The 27693-nt window shown below is 40.5% G+C and overlaps 1 protein-coding gene across 3 annotated transcripts in view; it reads left to right on the top strand.

Annotated features, from left to right (window-relative positions):
- Window positions 1–27693, top strand: part of LYSMD2 (LysM domain containing 2) — a 29198-nt gene extending 1505 nt beyond the window's left edge. Inside the window, exons 2-4 of one of the 3 annotated variants that reach the window (XM_059056317.2) lie at window positions 14553–15019; window positions 25026–25354; window positions 26385–27693. In XM_059056317.2, coding sequence (XP_058912300.1) covers window positions 14747–15019; window positions 25026–25354; window positions 26385–26427 — 645 coding nt within the window. In that variant the 5' untranslated portion in view covers window positions 14553–14746 and the 3' untranslated portion in view covers window positions 26428–27693. Of the gene's footprint in view, window positions 1–14552; window positions 15020–15076; window positions 15363–15541; window positions 15563–25025; window positions 25355–26384 lie in introns of those variants that run through there. The other 2 variants (XM_067029864.1, XM_067029863.1) reach the window with 2 other exon arrangements.

Consider the following 27693-nt stretch of genomic DNA (forward strand, 5'->3'; position numbering starts at 1 on the left):
AGATCCCACATGCCGCGGAGCGGCTGGGCCCGTGAGCCACAACTGCTGAGCCTGCGCGTCTGGAGCCTGTACTCCACAACGGGAGACGCCGTGACAGTGAGAGGCCCGCGCACCGCGATGAAGAGTGGCCCTCGCACAGAAACGAAGACCCTACACAGCCAAAAATAAATAAATAAATTTTAAAAAAAAAGAGTTCTAAGAGACACAGAGAGGTGATATGAATTATTCGGTCATCCAGCTGGTCATTAAGCCTATCTTCTCTCCTTCAGCCCTGACCTTCCCCAAAGAGGCACTCACAGCACTCTCTTACCTTTGTACATTTCAAAACAGGGCCATACCTTCCCCAGCAAGAGGGCTGAATCAGAAAATAAAATTAATTCTCAAAGGCTCTTGGAACTCTAAAGATGAATGGCATACAGTAGCTGCTGATTGAGATACCAGTGTCGTTTCCACTATCAACACTATAGTAATGGACTACAGTTTTGGCCTCCTCACCAGAATGACTAATCTGAGCGGGAAGGAGTGAACTTAAATGGGGGTGTGGCCAAATCCATTTAAATCACATTCCCAAGTTTTCCTATACGTTTGTTATTCCAAATATCCTATGTAACAGACCAGATGTCTTTGACTTTTTTATGTTGTACATTTGTCACAAATTATAGCTTTCTGTTAAATAAGAATAGGACTGCTTACAGGTCAAGCTAGTAGCTTCCTCGGAGAAAGCTGATGGTAGGCATAAGCTGAAAATAATAAAGCAATTTTATTCAGATTTGAAGAAAGTGTAGCAAAGGTTTGATATAGCAAAGATACTTAGTGGTGTACTATCTTTCTCATTGGCTTCCTTGTGATTCCCTGAAAGGAAAATGTCTGCATGTGATGAAATGAATGGAGCACTGCTTCAGATGAAGATTGTGAAAGGAAGCAGGCATAGAAATGATTTCTTAAGTTAAAGTCATAGGTGGCAGCCAAAGCAGAGATACAAGAGCTATCCAACAGTCCCAGTCCCATTTATATGAAAATGTAAAATTTAAACACAACTCCTAGAGCTGGAGAGGACCTTACAGATCATCTTGTCAAGCCTCTTCCTGCAATGAGGAGGCTGATACATCGACAGTAAATTCGCAATGGAATATGTAGCATACATCATTTGGAACACGTAGTAGATACTGTTGCTTGCCTACTCAACATCCATTCCCCCCTTTTCCTTCTTCTTTGCAGAAGCCTGTAAAGGTGTTCACCCATTAGGGAACCTGACCCTATTACCATCCCATACCAACCTATCATGAGCAAGGGGAATACAATCCTCTTGACTGGCCACTGAGAGATTAGGGGTGGGCATGTGACCCAGTTCTGGCCAGTGAGGCCTAAGGAGGGGTCAGCTGAAGTCCTTCTAGGAAAGGTTTTCTTGCTCTTCAATAGAGGCGTACAGGGAAACATGCCACCATCTCCATGGGATGTTGTTGCATCCGGCCGTGTTACCTCAAACTGGAATAGCCATCTTAGGGGATCCAGCCTTAAGACAAAGCCAACACACTGAGGATGGCAGAGTAAAGAGATAGAATGAACTTGGGTCTGTGATGTTGTTGAGTCAGTAAACCAATCAGCCCTGGTGCTGCCCTATTTCTGGATTTATTATTATATGAGATAATAAATATCCTTATTGTTGAGCCCATTTGAGATGGAGTTTTCTGTTACTTGAAACTGAAAGAATCCTAAGTGTTGCAGATGAAATGTGAAAGTAAGTTCTTTGGATGGACTGAAGGACTACTTCCCAGAGTTAATAAAAACAAACAACAACCACAACCCAGGCAAAGGATAGGGATATTATCACATAATGGATAGAAGTATGCATTTTAACTATGGTTAAACTGTGGTTTGCAATCCAGACAGACCTGGGTCGAACCCATATATTTACTGCTTGCTTAACTGTGGCCAAGTTTCTTTAACCTTTCTAAGCCTCATTTTCTTCATCTCTAGGCTGGGGATAATGATACTTACCACATAGGGTTGTTATGAAGATGAAATGAGCTAATTTGTGTCAAGTATGCTACAAAGGATATGGTGTCTAGTAAGCACTAAAGGAGTGGTGACTATCTTGATGAACTATGAATTATTTATAGTGTAATAAATAACACTATAACAGCCCTGGTGCTGCATCTAAAAGTGAATCACTATATGATAGTGATCATATTAAATGACACCACAGTGATGCAAGCAACAAAGTCCAGAATGTGGGAAACTCTACCTGACAACTCAGTTCTTCGATAAATTGCAAGAAAAATAAAGGAAGGAGAGTTTATAGATACACAGAAATAAAAGAGGCAAATAACCAAAGGTAGTGTGTTGATCTTGATTTGAACAAAGCAGCCGTTAAAAAAAATCACAGGGCTTCCCTGGTGGCGCAGTGGTTGAGAATCCGCCTGCCGATGCAGGGAATGCGGGTTCGTGTCCCGGTCCGGGAGGATCCCACGTGCCGCGGAGCGGCTGGGTCCGTGAGCCCTAGCCGCTGAGCCTGTGCTCCGCAACGGGAGAGGCCACAGGAGTGAGAGGCCCGCGTACCACAAAAACAAACAAAAACCACATTTATGAGACAACTGGGGGGAATGTGAACACAGAATATTTTATTATCTTAGGGTATTATTTTAAAATTGTTTGGATGTGATAATGGTATTGTGTTATTTTTTAAAAAAGAGTCATCTTTTGGAAAGATACTACTGAATATTACTGAAAAAATACTGAATATTTACAAAAGAAATAATATCTGGGATTTGCTTTTCAAATAATCCAGCATGAGAGTAGTGGTAGTGTGGCAGGGTGGAGGTATCGATGAAACAAGATAGGCCATGAGTTGATAATGGTTGAAGCTGAATAATGGAGCTTTATTAAACCATTCTCTCTGCATTTTTTTTGGTACCTTTTTTTTTTTTTTTTTTTTTTTTTGCGGTATGCGGGCCTCTCACTGTTGTGGCCTCTCCCGTTGCGGAGCACAGGCTCCGGACGCACAGGCTCAGCAGCCATGGCTCACGGGCTTAGTTGCTCCGCGGCATGTGGCATCTTCCCGGACCAGGGCACGAACCCGTGTCTCCTGCATCGGCAGGCGGATTCTCAACCACTGCGCCACCAGGGAAGCCCTTTTTTTTGATACCTTTTGACCCCCTTCCATGTGATGAGAACTTTTTAATATCTATTCTCTTAACAACTTTCAAATATGCAATACAGTATTATTAACTATAGTCACATGCTGTACATTACATCCCCATGACTGATCTATTTTATAACTATAAGTTTGTATCTTTTGACCCTCTACACCCATTTCACCCACTCCCCACTCCTTGCCTCTGGCAACCACTGGTCTGTTCTCTGTATCTACAAACTTGGTTTTTGTTTTTGTTTTAGATTCCACATGTAAGTGAGATCACACAGTATTTGTCTTTCTCGTCTGACTTATTTCACTAAGCATAATGCTCTCAAGGTCCATCCATGTTGTCGTAAATGGCAAGATTTCATTCTTTTTTGCAGATGAATAATCTCTGTATTTTTAAAATACAGCTTCCCTGAGATATATTTCACATACCATACATTTACCCTCTTAAAGGACACAATTCTGGGCTTCCTTGGTAGCACAGTGGTTGAGAATCCGCCTGCCAAGGCACGGGACACGGGTTCGAGCCCTGGTCGGGGAAGATCCCACATGCTGCAGAGCAACTAAGCCTGTGCGCCACAACTACTGAAGCCCGCGCACCTAGAGCCCGTGCTACGCAACAAGAGAAGCCACCACAAAGAGAAGCCCGCTCACTGCAATGAAGAGTAGCCCCCACTCGCCTCAACTAGAGAAAGCCCGCGCACAGCAACAAAGATCCAATGCAGCCAAAAATAAATACATAAATAAATTAATTTTTAAAAATCTTTTGCCTACTTTTTAATTGGGCTATTTGTCTTTTTATTATTGATCTATAAATGTTTTTTTTTTTTTTTTTTTTTTTTTGCGTTATGCGGACCTCTCACTGTTGTGGCCTCTCCCGTTGCGGAGCACAGGCTCCGGACGCGCAGGCCCAGCGGCCATGGCTCACGGGCCCAGCCGCTCCGCGGCACGTGGGATCCTCCCGGACCAGGGCACGAACCCGCGTCTCCTGCATCGGCAGGCGGACTCCCAACCACTGCGCCACCAGGGAAGCCCTATAAATGTTTTTTATGTGTTCTGATTATAAATTCCTTATCAGACATATTATTTGCACATATTTTCTCCCATTCTGTAGGTTGTTCTTTTTTCTAATTTCTTGATGGTACCCTTTGGTAAACACCCTTTATCAGTTTGAAGAGGTTCCTGTCTATTCCTACTTTGTTCAATGCTTTTATCATGAAAGGGTGTTAGATTGCACCAAAGACTTTTTCCGTGTCTGTTAAGATAATCATGTGGGTTTTTTCATTTATTCTATTAATATGGTGTATTCCATTTATTTTCAGATCTTAAATTAATTATTCATTCCTGAGATAAGTCCTATTTGGTCATGGTGTATAATCCTCTTTATATATCGTTGGAATTGGTTTGCTAGTATTTTGCTGAAAATCTTTTGTGTCCATATTCATAGGAAATATTGGTCAGTAGTTTGCTTATCTTTTGATGCTTTGACTAGTTTTGGTTTCAGAGTAATACTAGCCTTATAGAATGAGTTTGGAAGTGTTGCTTCCTCTTCTAATTTTGGGAAGCATTTATGAAGGACTAGTATTAATTCTTTAAATTCTTTAAATGTTTGATAGAATTTACCAATGAAAACATCTGGGCCTTGGCTTTTTTTGTTGGAAATTTAAAAATTACTAATTCAGTCTTTTTGGTTGAATTCAGATTATGTATTTCTTCTTGAGTCAGTTTTGTTAGTTTATGTCTTTCTAGGAATTTATCCATTTCATCTAAGTTACCTTGTTTGTTGGCAAACAGTTGTTCATAATATTTCTTTATTATCCTTTTTCTTTCTGTAATATCAGTAGAGATATGAAGATCTAGGAGATGTTCCCTCGTTCATTCCTAATTTTAGTATATGCATCTCTTTCTTTTTTTCTTGGTCAGTCTACCTAAAGGTTTGTCAATTTTGTTGATCTTTTCAAAGAACCAACTTTTGGTTTTGCTGATTTTCTCTATTGTTTTTCTAGTCTCCATTTCATTTATTTTTGCTATAATTCTTATTAACTTTACTGTGGCTGAGATGGTTTCACTCGTGAACTCTACCAAGAATTTAAGGAAGAAATGATACCAATTCTCTATAATCTCTTCCAAAAAATCGAAGCAGAGGAACACTTCCTAACTCATTCTATGAAGCCAGTATTACCCTAATACCAATACCAGACAAAGATATTACAAGGAAGAAAAATTACAGGTCAGTATCTCTCATGAAAATAGATGCAAAAGTCTTCAACAAAATATTCATAAATTGAATTCAGCAATGCATAAAAACAATCTTACTAGCAAGTGGGGTTTATTCCAGGTATGCAAGCCTGGTTCACCATTTTAAAAATCAGTTAATCCATCACATCAGCAGGCTAAAGAAGAAAAAACTTATATGATCATTTCAATGGATATAGAAAAGGCATTTGACAAAATCCAACGTTCATTCATGATAGAAAGCACGCAGAAAACTGGGAATAGAGGGGATCGTCCTCAATATGATAAAGAAGATATATAAAAACTACAGCTGACATACTTACTGGTGAGAAACTAGATGCTTTCCCCCTAAGATCAGAAAGGAGGCAAGGATATCTTCTCTCATTATTCCTATTCAACATCATACTGAAAATCCTAGTTAGTGCAGCGAGACTAAAAGGGGAGGGAAGGTATATACAGATTGGGAAGGAAGAAATGAAAGTCTTTGTTCATAGATGACATGATTGTCTATGTAGAAAATCCCAAAGAATTATTTTAAAAACCTTTTGGAACTAATAAGTGATTATAGCAATGTTGTTAAGTTACAAAGTCAATAGACAAAGGCAATTGCTTTCCTGTAATTGTGAATTAAAAACACAACATCATTAATTTTAGTACCAAAAAAAAGGAAGAAAGAAAGAAAAAAATACTTAGGTATGTGCATCTATATGAGGGAAATGACAAGCTCTGATGAAAGGAGTCAAAGAAAATTTAAATGGTGAGGTATTTCATGTTTATAGAGAGAAAAACTCAGTGTTGTTAGGATGCCATTTCTTCCCAACTTGACCTATAGATTCAGGGCAATCCCAATCAAAATCTGAACAAGTTATTTTGTAGGTATCAACCAACTAATTCCAAAATTTATATGGAAAGGTAAAAGACCCAGACTAGTCATACAATACTGAAGAGGAAGAACAAAGTCAAAGGATTTACACTACCAAATTTCAAGACTTACTATAAAGCTACAGTAATCATGACAGTGTGGTATTAGTGAAAAAATAGACAAATAGATCAATGAAACAGAATAGAGAGCCCAGAAATAGACTCACACAAATACAGTTAACTTATCTTTGACAAAGAAGCAAAGACGATTCAATAGAGAAAGGATAGTCTTTTCAACCAGTGGTGCTTAGCAACTGGACATCCACACACAAAAGAATAAACCTAAACACAGAATTCTCACCATTCATAAATATTAACTGAAGATGGATCATAGACCTAAATTCAAAACACAAAACTATAAGACTTACAGGAAATAACATAGGACAAAATCCAGGTGACTTTGGATTTGATGATGACTTTTTAGATACAACACCAGAAGCAGATTAGGGAAAGAAAAAATTGATAAGTTGGGCTTTATGAAAGTTGAAAACTTCTGCTCTGAGAAAGACACTGTTAAAAGAATGAAAAGGCAAGCCACAGACTGGAAAAATATTTGTTGGCAAAGATGTGGAGAAATTGGAACCTGCGTACATTGCTGCAAGTGGGAATGTGAAACGATGCAGCTGCTATGGAAAAGAGTTTGGTGGTTTCTCAAAAAGCTAAACATATGACCCAGCAATTTCAGTCCTAGGTATCTTTCTAAAGAAATCTAAAGTAAGGACTTGAACAGATACTTATATGCCAGTGTTTACTGCAGTATTATTTACAATTGCCAAAATGTGGAAACAAATGAACAAGTATCCATCAGCCAATGAATGGACAAACAAAATGTGATATATCCATACAATGAAGTAATCTTCAACCATAAAAAGGAATGAAGTTCTGACATGTGCTACAACGTGGATGAACCTTGAGGACATTATGTTAAGTGCAACAAACCATACACAAAGGACAAATATTGTAAGTTTCTATTTGTAAGAAATGTCTAGAATAGGCAAATTCATAGAGATAGAAAGTAGATTAGAGGTTACCAGGGGCTGTGGGAAGTAGAAATCGGAAGTCACTGCTTAGTGTTTATAGTTTCTGTTTGGAGTGATGAAAACGGTTTGGAGATAGACAGTGTTGTGATGGTGGTACCATACTGTGAATTGTATTTTGTGCCACTAAGTGGCATACTTAAAAATGGTTAAAGTGGTTAATTTTATATTATACATATATATTTTACCACAAATTAAAAAACCAATAATGTAATGTGAATGTGAAACATTTTATATGGGTTAATTGTATGGTATGTGAACTATTTCTCAATAAGCCTGTTAAAATATGCAATTATATAATTATAGCACAATTTACTTATCTGTTCTGCTGCTGAGTAATTGATTATTTCCAGTTTTTGTTGTTCTGAATGATGCTGCTATGGATGTTTTCACAACATGTCTCCTGGTGTATAGGTACGAGATTTTCAACAGTGGATATACAGTGTCTAGTATTGGAATTTCTGGTTTGTAGGGAATGTGCATGTACAGTTTTGAAAGATAGTGGCAGAGTGTTTTTCAAAGTGGCTGTACCCAATTGTACTCCTCCCAGCACTGCATAGAATTCCTATCTTCACTGGTAACTGGTCTTGCCAAACTTAGATTTTGCCCATCTGGTGAGTGTAAAAGGGTTACTCTTTATGGTCTTAATGTGAATTTTTCTGATTTTAATGAGATTGAGCATCTTTTCATATGTTTATTCACAATTAGGATTTTTTCTTCTATTAAGTTCTAGTTATCCCATTGGATTATGTCTTTTTCTTATTGTTATGTAGGAATTAGCTCTTTAAATATTCTAGATATTAATCTTTGGTTGATTGCATATGTTACAAATAGACACTCCTTCCTACCAGAATTTATGACGTTTCTGAATTCAGATAACCAGAATTCAAATAATGAAGAATACCTAGTTTTCAGAATCTATTTCGTTCTTGATTTTCATATAAAAGTTAGCTAGAATTTGGATAATGAGATAATTCAACATTTTATTCAAATATTTTTGGTTCCTAGGATACCTGCTTCTTCTCTTAGTTTCTAATTTGTCTTTTTATTTTCTTTAAGATATCTTTTTTGTTAGAAGTTCTTAATTTTAACGTTGTCATGCTTATCAATCTTTTATGAATAGAGCTTTTTTTCATTCTACTAAATAAATCTTTTCTTGTCCTGAGATTATAAAGATATTTTTCTCTATATTCTTCTAAAAGTTTTAAAGTTTTATCTTTCACATTTAAGTCTGTAATTCAACTGAACTTAAATTTTGTGTGTGGTAGGAAGTAGAGATTCTACCATGTGGATAACTAATTGTCCTGACATCATGTGTTTTATAGACCATTTCCCAGTGACCTGCAATGCTACCTTTGTCATAGATGAAGTTCTCATACATTTGTGATTGTGTTTCTGGGTGCACTACTCTTATCCATTGGTTTCCCAGCATCAGTATCACCCCGGCTTAACTATTATAGCTTCATAATAATTCTTGATATCTGGTAGGGCAGTTTCCCTTTCCTTATTCTTCAAAAATATCTTGGCTGTCTGTGGTCTTTGCTTTTCCTTATCAACTTTAGAATGAGCTTGTCATGTTTCTTGCAAACCCATTGCTGTTGCATAGAATATACGATCAGTTTGTAGAGTACTGACATTTTGTATGATATTGAGTCTTCCTGTCCATGAACGTGGTGTAGTTTTTCCATCTATTTAAGTCTTCTTTAATGTATTTTCATATATTAAAATGTTTTTCTCTGTAAAGGTCTTGCCCATCCTTTATTAGATTCATTCCTTTGTTCTATCTATTCTGTCATTTAATCTATTAATGTCTTAATATTAAGGCACCTTTGAATTTCTGGGATAAAGTCATCTTGTTTATGATGGATTATCTTTTGTATGCACTGCTAGATTTGGCTTAATAATATTTTAAGATTCTTATATCCATCTTTATGAGTGTGATACCTTCCTCAACTGGTTTTGGTCATGGTTATACCATGATAGATATGGGATTCGGTGTATGGTTATATTATGAACTAAGTTGAAGATTGTTCCTGCTACTTCTTTTCTCTGAAAGAGTTCACATAAAATTGGATTGATCTGTTCTTTGAAAGGTTGATAGGATCTTCCAATAAGATCTTCCGATGCTGACTTTTTTTTGGTAACAAGATTTTTAACTCTAGTACTGATTCAGTTTCTTTAACGGTTATAGAACCATTCAGACTTTCTATTTTGTGACGTATTAGTTTAGGCAAGTTGTTTAAGGTTCTAGCTTACAAATCCCTCTTGTTTTGATACATAAGGCTGTCCCATTTTTATTGCCAGCTCAATTATGAATTTCATTAAAAAATTAAATTAGAAATACTTACATTAGGAGGACATCAAGTTAGTTTAGACTTCCAGCTTTCCAGAACCAGAACCAGGTATGAATTTCTTCAACTTTACTAGATATTGTCCCACAGCTCTTCAAAGTGGTTGCACCTATTTATACTGCCACCAACACTGTTTGAGAATTTCTGTTGTTCAACAGGAATCTTACCAGTACTTAGAATTGTCCAGTTCTTTAATTTTTGCTAATCTCATGCCTATGAAATTGTAGTTTTAAATGGAATTTCTCTGCTTTTTGGTAAGGTTGTGCATCTTTCCATTGGCCATTTGAGTTTTGTCTTCTGTAAATTTTCTGTTCATATATTTTGACCATTTTTCTAATGGGTGTTTTTCTTCTAATAACTTGTAGGCATTTTAAAATACTCTGGATAGTAATACTTTGTCAGCTATAGGTATTCAAATATATTTTCCCATTTTACACCTTGTCTATTGAAATTTTTCAGGTGCCTTTTCAGAACAGAGGTTTTTATGTTTATATATAGAATTTGCCAGTTTTTTTCTTTGTAGTTTGTACTTTTGGTATCTTGCTTAAGAAATTCTTTGCCATCCTAAGGTTATAAAGATATTCTAAAAGTGTTAAAGTTTGCTTTTCCCAATTATATATTTAATCAATCTATAATTGATTTTGTAATGATGTAAGGTAGAGAGCTACAATTTTTTTCCATGTGGATGGCTAATTGTGGCAGTAGCATTTATTGTCATAGATTCATTTCTCTGATATGTGTGGGTCTGCTTCTGGGCTTTCTTTGTTGTCCCCTTCTTACATTTATATGTCTTTTCCAGCATCACTACTGTAATAGTTTAGTTCTCATCACTTTTTTTGTAAATCTTGATGATTGTAAAGTTAAGTCTCCCTTCCTCATTCTTCTTCAGGAATGTCTTGGCTCTTCTTAGCCTTTATCTTCCATATGAATTTTAAGATAAGCCTGTCATGTCCTTTGAAGAATCCTATAGGGATTTTGGTTGGAATTTCAATGAATTTATATATTAGTTTGGGAAGGCAATGAAAATTTTGCATGTCCCCATTTATAAACATGGTATATCTCTGTTTCTGTTTAAATCTTCTTTTATGTCCTTTAATAGAATGTAATAATTTTTCCATATAAAGCATGCTTCTCTTTTGTTAAGTTTATTCCTAAATTTTTTTTTTTTGGTATCTAAAAGGTTGTCTTTTCCGCAAAATATTTTCTGATTGAAGCAATTGATACTTGCATAATGTGTCTTATAGTCTTATGTCTTATAGTTTGAACAGTTCCAATGTAGACATTATCTGTGTTATCTGTAAACATTTTAGTATTGTTTATTATTGGTAAATAACAGTTTATTTCTTTTCAATCTTCATTTCCCTTTCTCCTTCTTTTTCATATTGCATTGGCTAGGACCTCCAGAAAAAAATTAAACAGGAGTGGTAACAGAAGCCTTCCTGTTCTTATTCTTGATCTCAAAGGGAGTGCTTCTAACGTTCACTACTAACGATGAGGTTTGTTCTATGTTGTAGGTAGATATACATAAAACTAATTTTGAAGTTCTGGTTGAAGAAGGAAAAATAAATGTACAAAAAATTCAATCTGAGCCACAAATTGTAGATATTAATTTTGGATTAGGGAGAGATATAAAATTCACAGGGGCTTCCCTGGTGGTGTAGTGGTTAAGAATCCTCTGGCCAGGGCTTCCTTGGTGGCACAGTGGTTGAGAATCTGCCTGCCAATGCAGGGGGCACAGGTTTGAGCCCTGGTCTGGGAAGATCCCACATGCCACGGAGCAACTGGTCCCGTGAACCACAACTACTGAGCCTGCGTGTCTGGAGCGTGTGCTCCGCAACACGAGGGGCCGTGATAGTGAGAGGCCCATGCACCGCGATGAAGAGTGGCCCCCGCTTGCCACAACTAGAGAAAGCCCTCTCACAGAAACGAAGACTCAACACAGCCAAAAATAAATAAATAAATAAAATAAAATAAAAAGAATCCTCCGACCAACGCAGAGGACATGGGTTCGGGCCCTGGTCCAGGGAGATCCCACATGCTGCGGAGCAACTAAGCCTGTATGCCACAACTACTGAGCCTGTGCTCTAGAACCTGCGAGCCACAACTACTGAGCCTGTGTGCCACAGCTACGGAAGCCCGCGCACCTAGAGCCCGTGCTCTGCAACAAAGAGAAGCCACCATAATGAGAAGCCCGTGCACCAAACGAAGAGTAGGCCCTGCTTGTAGCAACTACAGAAAGCCTGTGCGCAGCAATGAAGACCCAACACAGCCAAAAATAAAAATAAATAAATTTATTTTTTAAAAATTCGCAGGAACACTAGATATTTGACAACAGCTCAAATCTATCTAGGAAAAAACAAGTCACAAAGAACCCTAACCATGCAACATCAAATAAGTACTTATTTAAGCCGATTAATTTCTGAGAGCTAGAGGAAACACTAGTGAAGATCACAAAAAGGAATCATGGAGAAAATTCTGAGGACTGTGTTGAATTTATTTCAGAGCATTTTAGAACTGTTCTGGAGGTGTTTTCTGACCCAGGATTTCTTATGGCTGGAGAAATTGAAAATAACTAGGGACAGCTTAGAAATTAGCTCTGATAAGAGAGAAGTGGGATGGCTTTCGAATCTCCATACATTTCTGGTGATAACTTTTCCCTTGTACTTTTACAGAGGACTTGGTCTTTTTGTAAAGGAATTAAGTGATCATCACCTAGCCTTTTTCCTTCCTGGCTCATTTTCTGCCTCCTTATGTATACTGTTCTGCCTTTTGGGAATCTGTGACTCTCAAAGCTATCTCCTGGTTCCTTATTTAGGCCTGTCTTTCCCCACTTTAATTCAGCGTTTCCCAAATTGTAAAAATTCTGAGAAAAAAGGGTTTCAGAAAAAATTCTGAGGAAAAAAAGGGGTTCTAAATTGTAAAAATTCTGAGAAAAAAATGAGTTTTGGAAATATGGTGTCAAGCAAAATCCAATACCTTATTTTACTACAGGACTTCTAGAGCCTTCAGTATCCTAATGTGCACTGTGAATCTCCAAAATGGAAGCATGTATCGCAGTGTTTCTCCTTTTCAAACAACACCTAATAATACCTCATAGAACCCAGTTCATTAATTTTCAAATAAAAACTTCCAGTTCTTCAGTAAACTTTTCTTTAGTGGAAGACATGTTATATGCTGTCTCTCTACTAGACTGTCGACTCTGAGGGCAATTTCTCCTGTTTTCTTGCAGTATTACCTGATCTCATTTATATATTGAAACTCTGGGGTTCTGCCTCTTTCTTAGGTCCTGGGATAGGCACACTGGATACCACCCAAGAGTTCATCTATGGCAGACTCTTGCTAAATTACCTAATTTAGCTTTCAGGATCTTTTTACTACATCTCAATTCAACCACTTTTGATGCTTTATTCAAGGCACTGAGCTAGGTAGGCACTGCTGGAGCTAAAAAGGATGAGTAAGATCTAGTTACACCTCCCAGGAGTATGTATAGAGGAGATAAGACAAGTACATGACACAAAACACGAGTTAAATGCTAAACAAGAGGTACAAACCACCTTGATATTCAATGGAGAAACAATAACAATTGGGCAGTTGAGGGAGGGGGACAGGTGGGAAGAATCAGGAAAGATCTCATTTTGGGATGTATCATTTGGGATGGACCTTAATATTTTATTAAATGTAGACAGAGAGTATTGGAAGAGTGGGGTTACAGGTGGAGGTTATAGCATATGCAAGGCATGAGGGTAAGAAATTCAAGTGGCAGGAGTATATGGAGTTTGCAGGATGAGTTGTAGATGGGGTACAGCCAGAGCATGAATAATAAAAATGGAAATAAGAGTTGAATGCCAGTGTGAGTTAATACTTCTGTCCACAGGGAGCCACTGAAGAATTTTTGAGCGGGAGGGTGATTCGGGGTCCACGTGTTCCTCCCCACTCTCGTCCTGTCTCCTAAACTCTAGTTCCTTTGCCTCTGTCCAGCACAGCAACATATCAAAACTTCAGCCAATGAATCAAACTTCTAGTCTCCTAACCTGCCTGTAGGGTACTTCCTCCTGGAGAGCTGTCCAGAGTACAACAGAATCCTGAGCGCTAGATTCTAGTAAACGCGCACCCACTCTGTGTAGAATACGATCGAAAGCCAGAAAGTTGAGGAGAGGGTGTTCAGATAAAGACTACAGATAAAGAGGTCATTGATGGCCTTAATGACAAAACTTGGGGGAGTCATGATTTCAGGGTATCAAAGAGGAAACTAATAAGAAAAAATTGGGTGCAGATAGTAAATTCTAAGCAGTGAGCCAGGAGAATAGACAGTAGCTAGGCAGACTTTCAAGGCAGCACAGGACTAAAATTGGCACTGGTGTGCAATGAAGAGTGAAAGCAAAGCAACTGGAGGGTTAGTTTGAGGTCAGCCACCCGGCCTTAGAAGCACTATCCCCCCTGGAGTGTTGAGCACACCGGACCCTCCAGGATGTTGAGATGGGCCTGGAGAAACTGTGTGTGTTTAATGGTCTTAATGTTTTCTGTGAGGTCCTGCAGTAATCGGGTGAGAGAGGGAAGTACCCTTGGCTGGGGGAGCTTGAAGGTCTGAGAAAGCTGGCGCCTGCTGGGGAATCAATAAAGGAGGCAGAGCAAAGCTTTGGTGTTTTGCTGTGGACAGGGTAGGGCTCTAACCAGGCTGTGTCGGCCCAGCTTGGGGTTCCCTCCGGGGCCGAGGGCGCTTAGGGATGGGGCCCGTAGCTCCACGGCGAGGGGCCTTAGCGCGCCCCGCTCCTCGCACCGCAGGGCCAGCTGGGTCCCGGCGCGCAGGGTGGAGCCGGGGCGTCGGCGGGGCAGTAGCCGGAGCTCGTTTCGCTCTCCTCCCTGCAGGTGCGCTGGGGAAGGCGAGACGCGTATGAGCAGGTGCCCGCCATGGCCGGTCTTCAGCTTTCCACCGCGGCCTCCAGCCCGCCGTCCCAGCGGAACGGCCTTCCGCAGTCCCAGTGAGGAGGAAGAGGAGGCGGCGGCGGACGAGGCACCGCCCTCTTGGCGAGCTTCCCGACCCGGCGGCCTCCGCAGGACCCATGGCTGATTCCTCGCCGGAGCGGTCCCTGCGGGCAGGCGGACCCCGCGCGCCCCGGCCCTCGGCCCCCTCGCCTCCGCCACCGTCGCGCTCGCTCTCCGAGGCCGAGGAGGCCGAGCTGTCGCTTAGCCTGGCGCGCACCAAGACCCGCTCGTACGGCAGCACGGCCAGCGTGCGGGCGCCGCTGGGCGCCGGCGTCATCGAGCGCCATGTGGAGCACCGGGTCCGCCCCGGCGACACGCTGCAGGGCATCGCGCTCAAGTACGGAGTCTCGGTGAGCAGTACTGGCGGCTGCGGGCGGGGGCGCAGCGAGTAGCGGGGCGTAGGGGAGGCAGCCAGCCGTCCCCTGGCGGCTCGGCCCTGAGAGCTCGCCCAGCGCGCGCTGCCGGGACAGCTACGGTCGCCAGAGCCCGTTCTGCAGCCAGAGGGGCGGGCCGCCAAGGCTCCCTCCTGGGTGGGTGCAACCAGTTCTCGATGCCCTGCCCGCACTCGGAGCGGATCTGCCGCGTGAGGAAGGACGGTCAAAGAGGACCAGGGCGTTGGCACCCTGGGAGCCAAATTCGCCCGATTTTGAGTTCCGGTCGTACTGCTATATATTTCCTGAAAGCCGAACTGAGGTGCGGACTTGGGCAGAGAATTTTGTTTTCTGGATAAATAAGCGCTGTGATGAGTCAGGAAGGGTACAGTTGTTCCCGCAGGATGGTTCTGTTTCTATTGATTATGTTTCTTTATTTAGAAGTGAAATTACACCCCTGGGCTCACTGGCAACTGTGAATGTGACTCCTGTCGCTAAGCAGCGGCCAAGAATGTGGTTTAGGTGAGCTGCAGAGCTGTGTTTATTATAAATTTATAAGTGTGTGTGTCTTGGGCCTATTGCATTACACCTCTGGAAAGAACATGGAAAGCTGAGGGAACATATTGTTTCATTAAAATTACTTATAATTAACTCTGAACTATGTGATGGCCTTTTTACATTTGAGTTCTATATCAGTTTTCAATGTTCTTTCCTGAAGCATCCTAGACAGCAATGGGAAGAAAGGTGATCTTATCTTTATCTTTCTCTCTAAGTGAAACTCTTTCTGGCCCTTCACCAGTGACAGAGACTGAGTCATCTCCTTTGCACACCCACGCTGGTATGTGTTTACCTGGCCCGTCCTTCCATCCTTTAAACATTTTGAGAGCAGGGATCTTGCCGTACAGGCATGTACTGAAGACTTCGTGCCATGGTTGGTCCTATTCCAACCTCTTGGGACTTTCTAAATGTGAACGTAGAATTCAATTCTTGTATTTTTATTCATGGGGCCTGGTTTGAGTCAGAGCCAGAGGAAAGCAGCGTTGGGAAGTATCAGCAGCTACTTTCTGCCTGCTGTGTGCCAGGCATTGCATTTGTCTTGTTCCATCTTGTTCTTATTCAATTTGATTTTCCTAGTAAGCCTTGGAGATAGGTGTAATTAATCTCCTTTTTACAGATGTGAAGGTGGATGAGAGGTAAGGATGTTTTCCAAGTATGCCTATTCATTGAGACCAGCTTGAATTAGCACAGTGACAAAGCATTTGCTTTGTCCTAGGTATTACTTCTGATTTCCATCCTTATTTTTATCCTAGTCTTATCAAGAGCTCTCTTAGCATCTTGATTACTGAAGAAGGGAGGTCTTTTCTGTCTGGTTTCTGTGCATCTTATTTACTAGGCCAGGCTGACTGCACCTAGGAATCTATGATACCCAGAGAAGTGTTGTTTCCCTGGTCCCTACCCACAGCAATCTCTCTGCATCTCACTGCTCTCCATGAGTTCATTTGGGTTACTTAGAGCTCCCGAACATCTGCTCACTGCGGTTCTCCACCTTTGATCAAATGCTTTCTTTCTTTTTTTAAAAAATAAATTTATTTATTTATTTTTGGCTGCGTTGGGTCTTCATTGCTGAGTGCGGGCTTCTCACTGCGGTGGCTTCTCTTGTGGCGGAGCACAGGCTCTAGGCGCACAGGCTTCAGTAGTTGTGGCTCGCAGACTCAGTAGTTGTGGCTTGAAGGCTCTAGGGTGCAGGCTCAGTAGCTCTAGAGCTCAGGCTCAGTAGTTATGGCGCAGGGGCTTAGTTGCTCCGTGGCATGTGGGGTCTGCCCAGACCAGGGCTCAAATCCGTGTCGCCTGCATTGGCAGGCGGATTCTTAACCACTGCGCCATCAGGTAAGTCCTGATCAAATGCTTTCTAATTCCCTTTTTCACTGATGTAGATCCTGTTACTTATAAATTTATCCCTTTTCATTAAAGTGTAAATCAGGTTTTTCATTACCTTTATAAAGACTTGATTTTAAGATGTGAAGCTCAAGTGTAATGAATTGGGACCTATAATCTGTAGCCGCAGACAGTCTGTTTCAGGGTTTCTCAACTGCAGCCCTATTGCTACTATGGACTGGATAATTCTTTGTCTTGGGGGGCTGTTCTGTGCATTGTAGGATGTTTAGCAGCATCTCTGGCCTCTGCCCACTAGATACCAGTAGCACTGTCCCCCTCCCCCGCATCCAGAAATAGCCAGATATTCCCTGAGAAGCACTCACTGTTGGTTGAGAATCACTGGTTCTCATTTACTTTGGACCCTGAACTCTAGCTGATGAAATTGTTAGAGACTCTTTCCACTGGTTCTATAGAACTAGTGAAAGTGAAGATAATCACCATAACAGTGAAGTGATATTCTTGCACATATTAACTACAGACATTAATCGGATTTACTCGTTGAAATTGATATTTTAGGTGGAAGTTAAAAAGGCAGAATTTTTTTTTTCATTTCTCGACTGAACAGAAAGAAGTTGAGTGAGTTAAGTTTCTAATATTGACTACCAAGATCACCCACATCGTATTTAGACTGTTTTTGTGTTTTGTTTTTTTTTTTTGGCTGCACAGCATGGCGGATCCTAGTCGCCCCTCCCAGCCCCAGGGATCCAACCCACGCCCCCTGCCGTGGAAGCTCGGAGTCCCAGCCACTGGACCACCAGGGCAGTCCCACCCACATTGTATTTAGTGTTTAAAGGAGTAGGTGATGAGATGTTGGAAATTTAGAGCCTGCCTTGAACCTGCTGGATCAGAATATCCAGTAAAGGAGCCCAGGAATGTTCCTGTTTTACAAGCAGGGCCTCTTTGCTCTTTCCCAATGCACTGTCCCTTCTTGGGGGCTTTGCCCTTGCTGTCCCATCCATCTGTTGGGAACACTTTCCCTGATAGCTGCATGCGGGGCCACAGGTACGTGCAGATGTGGGACCTGTGTAGTCACATAGGCCCCATGCTTAGAAGAGCCCTGCACTTAATGCTCTGCTGTTGCTGTCTTGAAATTTTTAATAATTTGTGAACAAATGCCCCACATTCTCACTTTTCTCTGGGACCTACAAGTCACGGTAGCTGATATTGGCTGTGTGACTTGCTCCCTCACTGCCTTCAAGTCTGCGTAAATGTCTCCTCTCTGAGGCCTTCCCGAGGGTGCACTCCGTGTCAGACTGCAACCCTCCCTCATCCTGGTGTCCCTCCCCCCTTTCCTGTTTTGTTTTCTCAACGGTGTTTATCATTCATCTGATTTTTCTTTCCTCTTTTTTTCGCAGCTTCTACCTTTCTGGTGATACATTAGTGAATAAATAAAAATCCATGCCCTCATGGAGCTTATATTTTAGTCAGTGGAGACAGTTAGTAAAGAACAGAATACGTTCTATATCAGGTATTGATAAGCAAAATGAAAAAAAAAAATTAAGCAGGGAAAGGAGACAGGGCTGCTGGAGGTGGCTGCAATTTCAAATGGTGTGGCAGTGGAAGACCTCACAGAGAGAAACTGAAACTGCTGGGGATGCATTGAGAAACTATTACATGTAATTCAAATCTCAGACACAGACTTGCTTGGGCTGGAATTTCCTGGGCTTTGCTTATCTCCACTGAGACATTCAGTCTCCTCCCCCAGCCCAGGATTCTAGATTTTGCTACAGCTTTTGTGGTGATCCCAGCTCCTTTTAGCTGGAGGCCAGCCTCTGGAGGGAACTGACCAGCTCCAGGCAGCTGCTGTGAACTTTCTGTTAGGAAGCCCTGTATATAAACAGAAAGTGGGTGAGAGGCAGTGAGGGAAACTTATTTACACAAAACTTTTTCTTCATCTTTTTGTTACCCCTGGAAACTTCCCTGTCCTCTACCCTCTCCAGACCATTGCCCCCCCATATCCTGAGTCATTTCCTATCCAGTTTTATTCCTGGGGTCTTCTCTTTCTCCTCCAATGAGCTGCTAAGCCCACTTGCTTCTTCACACTTCTCCTATCAGATGTCACCTTGCTGAGAAAAGGTGAAATGATTATCATTTTAGGGGGAACAAGTGCAGTGAGTTAGAAATATAAGTGTATATAAGTCTTTTGTGTTTATAACTTTAGCTCCTGCTCTTGCTGGAAATTGTTGACCTTTGCTGGTCAAAGGGAAGAGAACCGTAACTAAGTAGTGCCACCTGTTGTAAGAAGTATGGTAAAGTAGCCCTTAGTAGTTTTAGGTTTTAATAGATTCTCATGCATTCTTTATTTAAAAACAGCTTTATTGATGTATAATTTACATATTACACAATTCCCCCATCTTAAGTGTACAATTCAAGGACTTTTAGTAAATTTACAGAGTGGTGCAACCCTCACCACAATCCAATTTTAGAACAGTTCATCACCCCGAAAAGATCCCTTACTCCCTGTTCTCTGCTCTTGTCCCAGATAACCATGAATCGGCTTTCTAATCTATAGATTTGCCTTTTCTGGACATTTCATAAATGGGATCTCATATATTCTTCTGAGATAGCATGAAAAAGAAAAAATCCTTTCCCTTATTTGCACATGGCAATGGAGGAGGCTGATTGCCCACCGACACCTAGCACTTAATAGGAGACAGCGGGGTGAGGAGGTTGAATCCAGCACTTACTAGAACATGATCTTGAGAGAATGCTTTAATGTTTTAAGTCTTTTTCTCTATAATGATGGTAATAATCAAATGAGCGTTGTGTGTATATGGAAATATTCCATAAGCAACACAGTGCTGTGTAAATGTTAGTTATCATGAGTACTGAAATGTTTTCAGAAGAGTTTGTCTTTTTTTTAAGGAATGGAGAGGAAGAAAAAGAAGCTTTGAATGTTGCATTCCCAGTTAGGCAGGTGGCCTAATGAAGCTGATGGAAAGTAGCCTTTGGGGAGAGTTCTTGATCATGCCCAGCAGCAGCTATTGAGATAACTTGGGGGCTGGGGACGTTTTGTGAGTTCCCTCCAGAGTGAATTCACCCTTACAAATGTATTTACAGGGGAGTCATTTTAAACAAGTTGTTGATGCTATTTGTTCTACCTGATTTCATCACGGTCGACCTTGTGGCCATCTTGTCAGCTTTTACTTGATTATTCCATAAATTGTTTCTTAGCAAGCAGATGGTACATTTCACTGAATCATGCTACTCAATCCTGATTAGGAGAGAGTTTTAAAATGAAAGCATTTGGTTGCTGTATCTCCCCCACTAGTCATTCCCTCTTAAGAAACTGACGGTAGTTCTGCATTACTTTGAAAAGGTCACACTTTCTATTCTCAGTGTTCACTGGGTAGTAGGAGATATTGAACAGAGGGCAGGTGGTAAAGCCGTAGAGTTTTTCAGCTCTTCCTTGTATTGGATCATGACTTTTCTTAGTTTTATGTGAGGTGAAATTCCCAGAACATTAGACCCATCCAAGTTCAGATAAAAGTATAAAACATTCCAAAGCAAATTAAAATATCATTTCACTGTTTGGGATTATTTATATTTCTCATCTGCGCTAAAGCAGTTTCTTCCATAACTGGGCTTCCTGTTTCCACTAATGCCTCTTTCTTACCAATCCATTTTCCATAAAGCTGCTGGAGTGATATTCAAATCATGTCACTCCCTTCTTTTACCCTCCAATGGCTTCCCATCACATTTAAAGTAAAATCCAAATTTTATTTATTATATGAGTGGCCTGCAGCTTGCTCATTACTATTTCAGCCACACCGTTTTTTCCTGCTCTGGGGCCTTTTAATTACTCTTTCTGGAAGGACTTCTTTTTTTTTTTTTTCCTCTGGCTTTTTGCGTGGCTGGTTTCATTCCTTAACTACACTACTGGTAATAGAGTTTGGAGCCTATGGTTGTAAAGGAGAACAAGTTAAGATCAAATTAAATACCATATGAAAAAAAACCGTTCACACCTCAGGGCAGTGACAATATATTATGTTATTCATCTGGGCTTGTTTATATGAAATTTTCTTATATATTTTTACTTTGTGGGAGAAATATTTTTTATGGAGAGAAAATTCCTACCTCCTTCCTCCTCATTTGCTGAATACATGTTAGGATCTGCCCTTACTTGTTGCTTTCTCACTTTTAACCAAGTTTAATGATAGTTGCAAACATTTTTGAGTGCTTCCTGTGTGCCATGCATTGTCCTAAGTGTTTTACATGAATTAACTCATTTAATTCTCATAATAATCATATTGTGTGGAAAGTACTATTTTCCTTACATTACAGAAAAGAAAATAGACATAGGGGATGATTAGAAAGTGGTAAAGCTAGGATCTGAACCTAGAAAGTATGGCCCTAGAGCCTTTGTTTCTAACTACTACCTTATATTAACCTCTTTTATCTGTTTTCACCTTCAGTTTCAAATCTGCCCATCCTTAGATTGGTTCCCACCTTGATGCCAACTATGTCCGGATATCCCTGATGTCCTTGATGCTGGCAACCATGTGTCATCTTAGAGTCTAGACCATAAGGGTCAACATACACCTTAAATGCTTGCTGGCAATGCTGAGATGGAGAAGAAGCAGTCCCTGACATTGGGAAGCTCATAGACTTGTTAAAAGAGGCAGTTCTATTGGTGAATCAATGGTAGAATGGCATGCACGAGAGCTAGGAGAGCCCTGCCATTCACTCCCTGTGGACTCCCTGACTACACCCAGCCTCTTACTCAGTCCATTTGTCTTGTGCTTACTGTCTTCGGCCCCTTGCCTGGCCATGATGGCCTGTCTTGCTCTGAGTGATGGATGTATCAGGGTCCCCACAGAATACACTTAGCACACTGAAAGGGTGTGGCCAGAGAGGGTTTAATGCAGGGACATTTACAGAAGTGTGAATAGGATTAAGAGAACCAGGAAGGGATGGTGCAGCACCCGAGACTAGCAACAGCAGGGAGACATTACCGCTAGGGCTGAGGGCCAGGGGAAGGAGTGGGATACCCGACACCGAGGAGAACGGGAGGAGTGGACAAGGGGCTGCCTGGTAGGAACTCTGCTGTAGAGGGATGCAGGCACCAGAGTCACGGTGTGGTTGTTCTGCTGGTGCCTTCCTTGGGAACCCTGACTGGAATTCCAAGAACAAGGGGGTTTGGGGAGTGCAGTTCTGAAGAGGTCAGCCTCCTGCAGTTGGAACAGGTTCAAGAAGACCTGGGGATGGATTGGGAGGTGACGGTGGGTTTAAAGGGAGAATAACCAACACAACAGATAACTTACCACCCCTTTCTGGTTACTTCTCTGGGTTCATCTTTTATGCCTGTTTTCTCTGACCTGTATTAATTAATTAATTAGTTAATTAATCCATCCATCCATCCTAAGCACTTAGTGTGCATCAGATCTTTGTTAAACCTGGGAGGCTATAGAAAAAACAGGGCTTGACCTGAGAAAATTCACAGTTAATGGCTGATGTTCCCAGCCCAGCTTCAGCAGTCAGATCCGGGTGTTCCTGGCTGTTTCTGTCTCCCATCATTATTCCCAGGAAACAGTGTCTATTAGCAGTTGTAGGCCCCTGCCAATAAGTATTTCAAGGGCACTGTATCAGTGAGGGTTCTTTCATTTACAAGTGACAGAAAACTCAAGTTGGCCTAAGCAATAAAAACAAAACAGAGTGGCATTTACTGGCTCATTACTGGAACTGAAGGGTGCGAGGGTATTCTGGCTTCAGGCTTTGATTCAGTGGTCTGATCGCTCTCCTTCAAGGTGGCATTGTCGTTAGGTCCCTTGTGGTGGAAGGATGGCTGCCAGCAGCTCCAGGCCCCCGTCTCTTTCTCACAGAAAAAATAGAGGTCCTTCACCTCCCAGACTCAGCAGAAGTCTCCTTGCATCTCTGAATTGTTCCGAGACGGGACTGTGACCTTTCAGGAGCCTGGGCACCGTGATGCTTCGAAGGGCAGGAATGAGTCATGTGCTCACCCTGGAGCCCAGGGGAGGGCTCGGTGCCCCTGGAAGCGCTTATACTAAGAGAGATGGAAGACGTGGATGCTAGGTGGTGAAAACAAGAGGTACTAAAGGCAGATTAGGATATACCTGAACCTGCTGTGGATAAGTTTTCAAGTTCTTTAATATGCTCAAATCTAAGCCTAAACTAGACCAGAGATACGTAGGATTTTTAGATGTTAATTCTGTCTCTAAAAATGTACCTGCCTATTGGTGTTCTTTCTCACCCTTGCCTTCTCTCCTTTAACTAGAAACTAGAACATAAAAGACCACCCTACACAAAAGATACTTTAAAGTAGTATCTTTAAAAGAAAAAAGAAAGCATTGAACGTACTATTTGTGTGGATTCAGCTTTTAGCTAGAAAGCAGGAGGAACAGGGCCCATTTTATTCAACCATTATTTTTCCAGGCTCTTTGAAGTGGAAATCTAATTTTCTCACTCAGTCGATTTGGCATTAAAGGATCCCAGAATTGGGTTTCATTAGTCATGCACTTTAATCTTGGTGTTGTATGGACTTTAGAGTCAGACGGAAATTCTGGCTCGTACAGTTGCGGAGCTATATGCACTTGGTCAAATCAGTCATCTCTTGTGTGCCTTAATTTTTTCATGGGAAAATGGACAGTAAGTACCATTTACTGCTAAATTGTCTCTCCCTTTCACATCTATATCTGTACACCTACATCTGTATCCTCTATGCATATACATGTATAAACTCTCATTTAATCCTTCCAACAACCCTGTGAAGGGTAGATGATACCTGTTTTACACATGAGGAAATAGGCTCAATGAGAGAAGTAACATGCTTATGTTCAGACAGTTTGTGTTGGTGGAGCTGGGATTTGAAACTAGCTCTGTCACATTCCCAAGCCTGTGTGCTTAGCTGTTGTACCAAGCTGTCCTGGTAACAATACCTCACAAGAAAATTAGATGGTACAGTGCATGTAAAGAACCTAGCATGGTGCGAGTTCCCAGGCTAGTTGGGTGGAGAAGTCTGCAGATGACTGATAGTCTGGTGTGATGAACATGAGGGTAGGTGTTTCTCTGACAGCTCTGCAAGAGTCCTGACTGCACTTAACCCACATTTGTGGACTTAGGCATGCCACTTAACTCCCTTGAGTCTCCCTTTCTTCATCTGTAAAAAGGAGGTGATAATATCTAGCTTGCAGTTCTGTTAGCAAAGTTAAATGAGGTAACATATGTAAATTCCATGCCCCCTTTCACCCCCACCTGCTATCCCCATTTCTTTGGTTTGGAGGAATTCACAGGGTATGAAAGAGTTTGAAGTTTTGAAACCTGTATTAAATTCTAGCTTCTTCATCTGCTGGTTGTATGATGATTCCATGGTACACAATCTCCTTGAGTTTTGTTTCTTTTATTTGAAAAGTGGATCTTCAAATACCTAATCCGTAAGGTAGAAAATATAAGATACTCTATGTAAAGTGCTCCCTACCTCTTTTCCTTACCTGTCCCACTTCTACCCATTCTTCAAGGTCCATCTAAAGTCAAAAGAATCAAAATCAGAGCCCCACCTTCTCCGGGAGGCCTTTCTTAAAGACTGCAGCCCCAGCCTACACCGTTCTTCCTAATTCTCGTTGTACTTTTTCCTTTACCACCTCCTGTATCCATTAAATTTACCAAACACAATTCTAGAGATGGGAAGCGCTCCATAAGGAAAATCACAGCACTAAGAATTTTGTTTTTTTAAACCAGATAATAGAAATGTTAAAATAAGATTGAAGTGTATTAAATAAGTGCTAAATATTCTACATTTTTTAACTTCAGGGATTTAAGGCTGCTTGGTAAAAGCTGCCTTGTAGGGGAGATAATATAGCAGGGGAAAAACTAGTCTTTCTTTTTATAAAATTGTGAAAGAGAATTTTCTGGTACCTCTTGAAATAACTGGGGGTATCTGGGGAGGTGACTAACCCCGAATTAAGAATTTCAGATCCAGAGATAGCATTGCACACATTTTGCTTATGAATATTTTTATTTTGTGTTGTATATAATAAACCCTACTTTTGGATTTATTTATATGTAACTCTGTTGCTTTTTTAAAATATTTTAGATGGAGCTGATTAAAAGGGCAAATAAACTGTTTACCAATGATTGTATATTTCTGAAGAAAACTTTGAACATCCCAGTTATATCAGAGAAGCCTTTGCTGTTTAATGGACTTAACTCAATAGATTCTCCAGAAAATGAAACTGTTGATAGTTTTTCTCATGAAGAAGACCTGGTAGCGGCTGGGGAAGACCTTTCCCCTCCCAGTCCTCAAGAATCTGATGCTCAGCCCATGCAGCCCGAGGAAGTGTCAGCCAGAGATTTCCTGCAGAGGCTGGACTTGCAGATTAAGTTATCTACACAGGCAGCCAAGAAACTAAAGGAAGAGAGCAGGTAAAAATATGCTGGAAAAATGTCAGAGGCTGAACAAATTACTCTTAAGATGTCCTAGCTTGGTCAAGTTCTCTTTTCTTTTTTTGCTTTAAAAGCTAGGTTTTAATTCTAGACAGGCATTTTTAATGTATAAAGTCTAAACAGAGCTACTGCATTCTGCATAAAGCTTTATCTGTTGCAATGCTTTTGTTTTTGTTACTTCTTATAAAAAGTTTACTTCTTTGCTTTAATAGCATAACTGTCCAGCTAGCAGTTCTGGAGAGCATCCAAGTAGACATCTAGTTGACACCATCAGAGGAAGCAGTGCCCTAGAGATTACTTGTAAAATACTGTTCTTTATAAAACTTGCCAAAGACATTTATTACTTGTTACCAGGTGTTTCCTATATAAGAGCTCATGTGAGCTTTTTTTCTTTGTTCTTTAATTTGGTGCTAGGGCAAAACTTTCTCTCTCCTATAGAATTGGTTTCCTCCTTCCTTTATCATTCCAAGAATGGCACAACCTATTGTGTTTTCTTTTTTGCCCTGGCTACCAGGAAGCTTGCAGCCAAAACTGGTCCTCAGTTCAACTACTACAATATTGCTGATGGTTAATATATTTGAATCCTTCTCCTTTCCTTAGTCGTGATTTTTAATTTCTAGTTTATTCATATTATATGTATGCCTTTTGTTGTAGGTACCTCAAATCCTTTTGAGAAAGAGGTAGAATATTAAAAATATAAACAAGTATAAATGTGAATATAATTAATTTATAATTTAATATAAATTTATATAATATAAACAAATACAAATATATAACAAGTACCGTTCTTTATTCCAATAACTGAGACAGCAGTGAAATGGGGACAATGAAGTATTCCTTAGTGAGTGTTTGCATTTCGTGCAACTTTCAAGGCATGCATGACATTATAAGTTGATATAACATCTGCCCTTCTTTGGCAAGTGGATTTTAAGTTGTATAATGAATATGTGTGTTAGTTTTCGGAGGACAGTTTTTAAACACTGATTTATGCTGTGTTTCTTTTTTTCAGAGATGAAGAAAGTCCCTTGGCAGCTTCCCTCTATCACAGTTAGATGATCAGGGGGCATAATCTAACCTGGGTTAAGAGATGGTTCGATAAATAAAGAAACCAACAACTGATGATTCAAAAGCATCCCTTTTGGATTCTCATAGCGTACATCTTTAAATCACAATTAAGTAATTCCACCTACAGCAATTGCACTGAAGTCACTAGCTCCTTCTGGCTTTCTATGATTTTCAGTCTTTATTATGGCATGAGAGCAAAATTGTATCTTAAAGCTCATCACTTTTGCAAGCGGTGGTAGTTTTTAGACTAGCTTTTGTAAATACTAGTTGACATAAAGCCACAAAGACTGTTTACATATTCAAGGTAAAAATGTTTATTTCCTGAGAAATCCTAATTATGTGAAAAACATGGTTGCTGTTTAAGTGATGCTGATTTTGCTATGTGTTTATAACTTAAGTGCTATATATATATATATATTTCGATATGTATTACATATTCTGTATTACTATAAAGAAACAAATTTTGTCTGCTATTTTGTAAAAATAAACTCCAAAAGTCTGAATGAGAAAATAAACTATGTTTTCATCTTTTAGTCTTCAATATTTTTCAACAAATGGGAATATTAAATTGATTTTTAAATTATAGTTTTAAATGGTGGCAGCTTCTCTACTTTAATGGGCTTTATTATTATTACTGCAGTTTTGGGGTTTGTTTGGTTTTTTTTGCGGTACGCGGGCCTCTCACTGCCGCGGCCTCTTTCACCGCGGAGCACAGGCTCTGGACGCGCAGGCTCAGCAGCCATGGCTCACGGGCCCAGCCGCTCCGCGGCACGTGGTATCTTCCCGGACCGGGGCACGAACCCGCGTCCCCGGCATTGGCAGGCGGACTCCCAACCACTGCACCACCAGGGAAGCCCATTACTGCAGTTTTGAAAAAGGTTTCAATAATCCAAAAGCAAATACATTGCAACTACTAGTAACCTCTGCATTTAAATAATATCCGACTTAGTGTGTTTCAGATATAGTGAAAATATGGAATATATCAAAAGAAGAAGTAAACAACACCATGACTGGACACACTGGTGAATTTTAGCATAGATTTCACTGATAAGTCACTTTATAGAATGTTTTACAGCATTTTACAGTCAAATGCTCATTTGAATTGAAGGGTTTTTATTCACATAATTTGTCTTAGTTTTTTATATGTACAGGTTACAGCAATAAAGTTTAAGCAATGTATTATTTGCAATTAAATTTTTAAAAATCTCCATTTATATTCAAGTATCAGGTTAAATAAATCTTTAAGCTTCCAC

The sequence above is a fragment of the Kogia breviceps genome, chromosome 3 (genome assembly GCF_026419965.1).
Source record: "Kogia breviceps isolate mKogBre1 chromosome 3, mKogBre1 haplotype 1, whole genome shotgun sequence".
NCBI classification, from domain to species: Eukaryota; Metazoa; Chordata; class Mammalia; order Artiodactyla; family Physeteridae; genus Kogia; species Kogia breviceps.